Source organism: Crocuta crocuta, unplaced genomic scaffold, assembly GCF_008692635.1.
Source record: "Crocuta crocuta isolate KB4526 unplaced genomic scaffold, BGI_CrCroc_1.0 scaffold1133, whole genome shotgun sequence".
Lineage (NCBI taxonomy): Eukaryota > Metazoa > Chordata > Mammalia > Carnivora > Hyaenidae > Crocuta > Crocuta crocuta.
In genome coordinates, this window is record NW_027530366.1 from 233749 (window position 1) to 234276 (window position 528).

General features: G+C 33.5%; 1 protein-coding gene across 1 annotated transcript in view; it reads right to left on the reverse strand.

Moving 5' to 3' along the window:
* Positions 1-528, reverse strand: part of SMARCA1 (SNF2 related chromatin remodeling ATPase 1) — a 79416-nt gene that overhangs the window by 43350 nt on the left and 35538 nt on the right. Inside the window, exon 17 of the mRNA XM_077766154.1 lies at positions 233-343. Coding sequence (XP_077622280.1) covers positions 233-343 — 111 coding nt within the window. The remainder of the gene's footprint in view (positions 1-232; positions 344-528) is intronic.

Genomic DNA, 528 nt, shown 5'->3' on the forward strand with positions numbered 1-528 from the left:
TTTTTAGTACACGAATTGAACATACTTATATTTTACTACTTCTTTAACATATGGAAAAATAAATACAATGTAGTCCCTTTATATATGGCTGGGTTTTACCAACTACTTTTCCAGATTGTTGTTATATTTTAAAAACTATAATTTCACACCAATATAAATAAATCTAAATCACTGACCATGTTACAAGAGAATTCTGCTGTAGGACATAAAAACAGGGTTCATTCTGTTTTACCTTTGGTACCTTTGGCTCACTGACACGTAAAGCCTCTCTAAAGTAGGCATCCACTGCGTAGTTTGCTTTGCGTTCTCGTTTAGGAGGTTCAATCCATTCCACCATCCCAAGCTATACACAATAAGAACAAGGATTTAATTATTCCAAAATGTTTATAAAAATCAAATACAGCAAGGTTGCAGAAGCATGAAAAAGCTAAAGCCATTGGGTAGAATCAAACTTTCTTTAGAAGTCACAATTATATACCCTAAGTTCCAAAACCTTGTATCATATAGGCCAAGCTCAGGTTCAAGGAT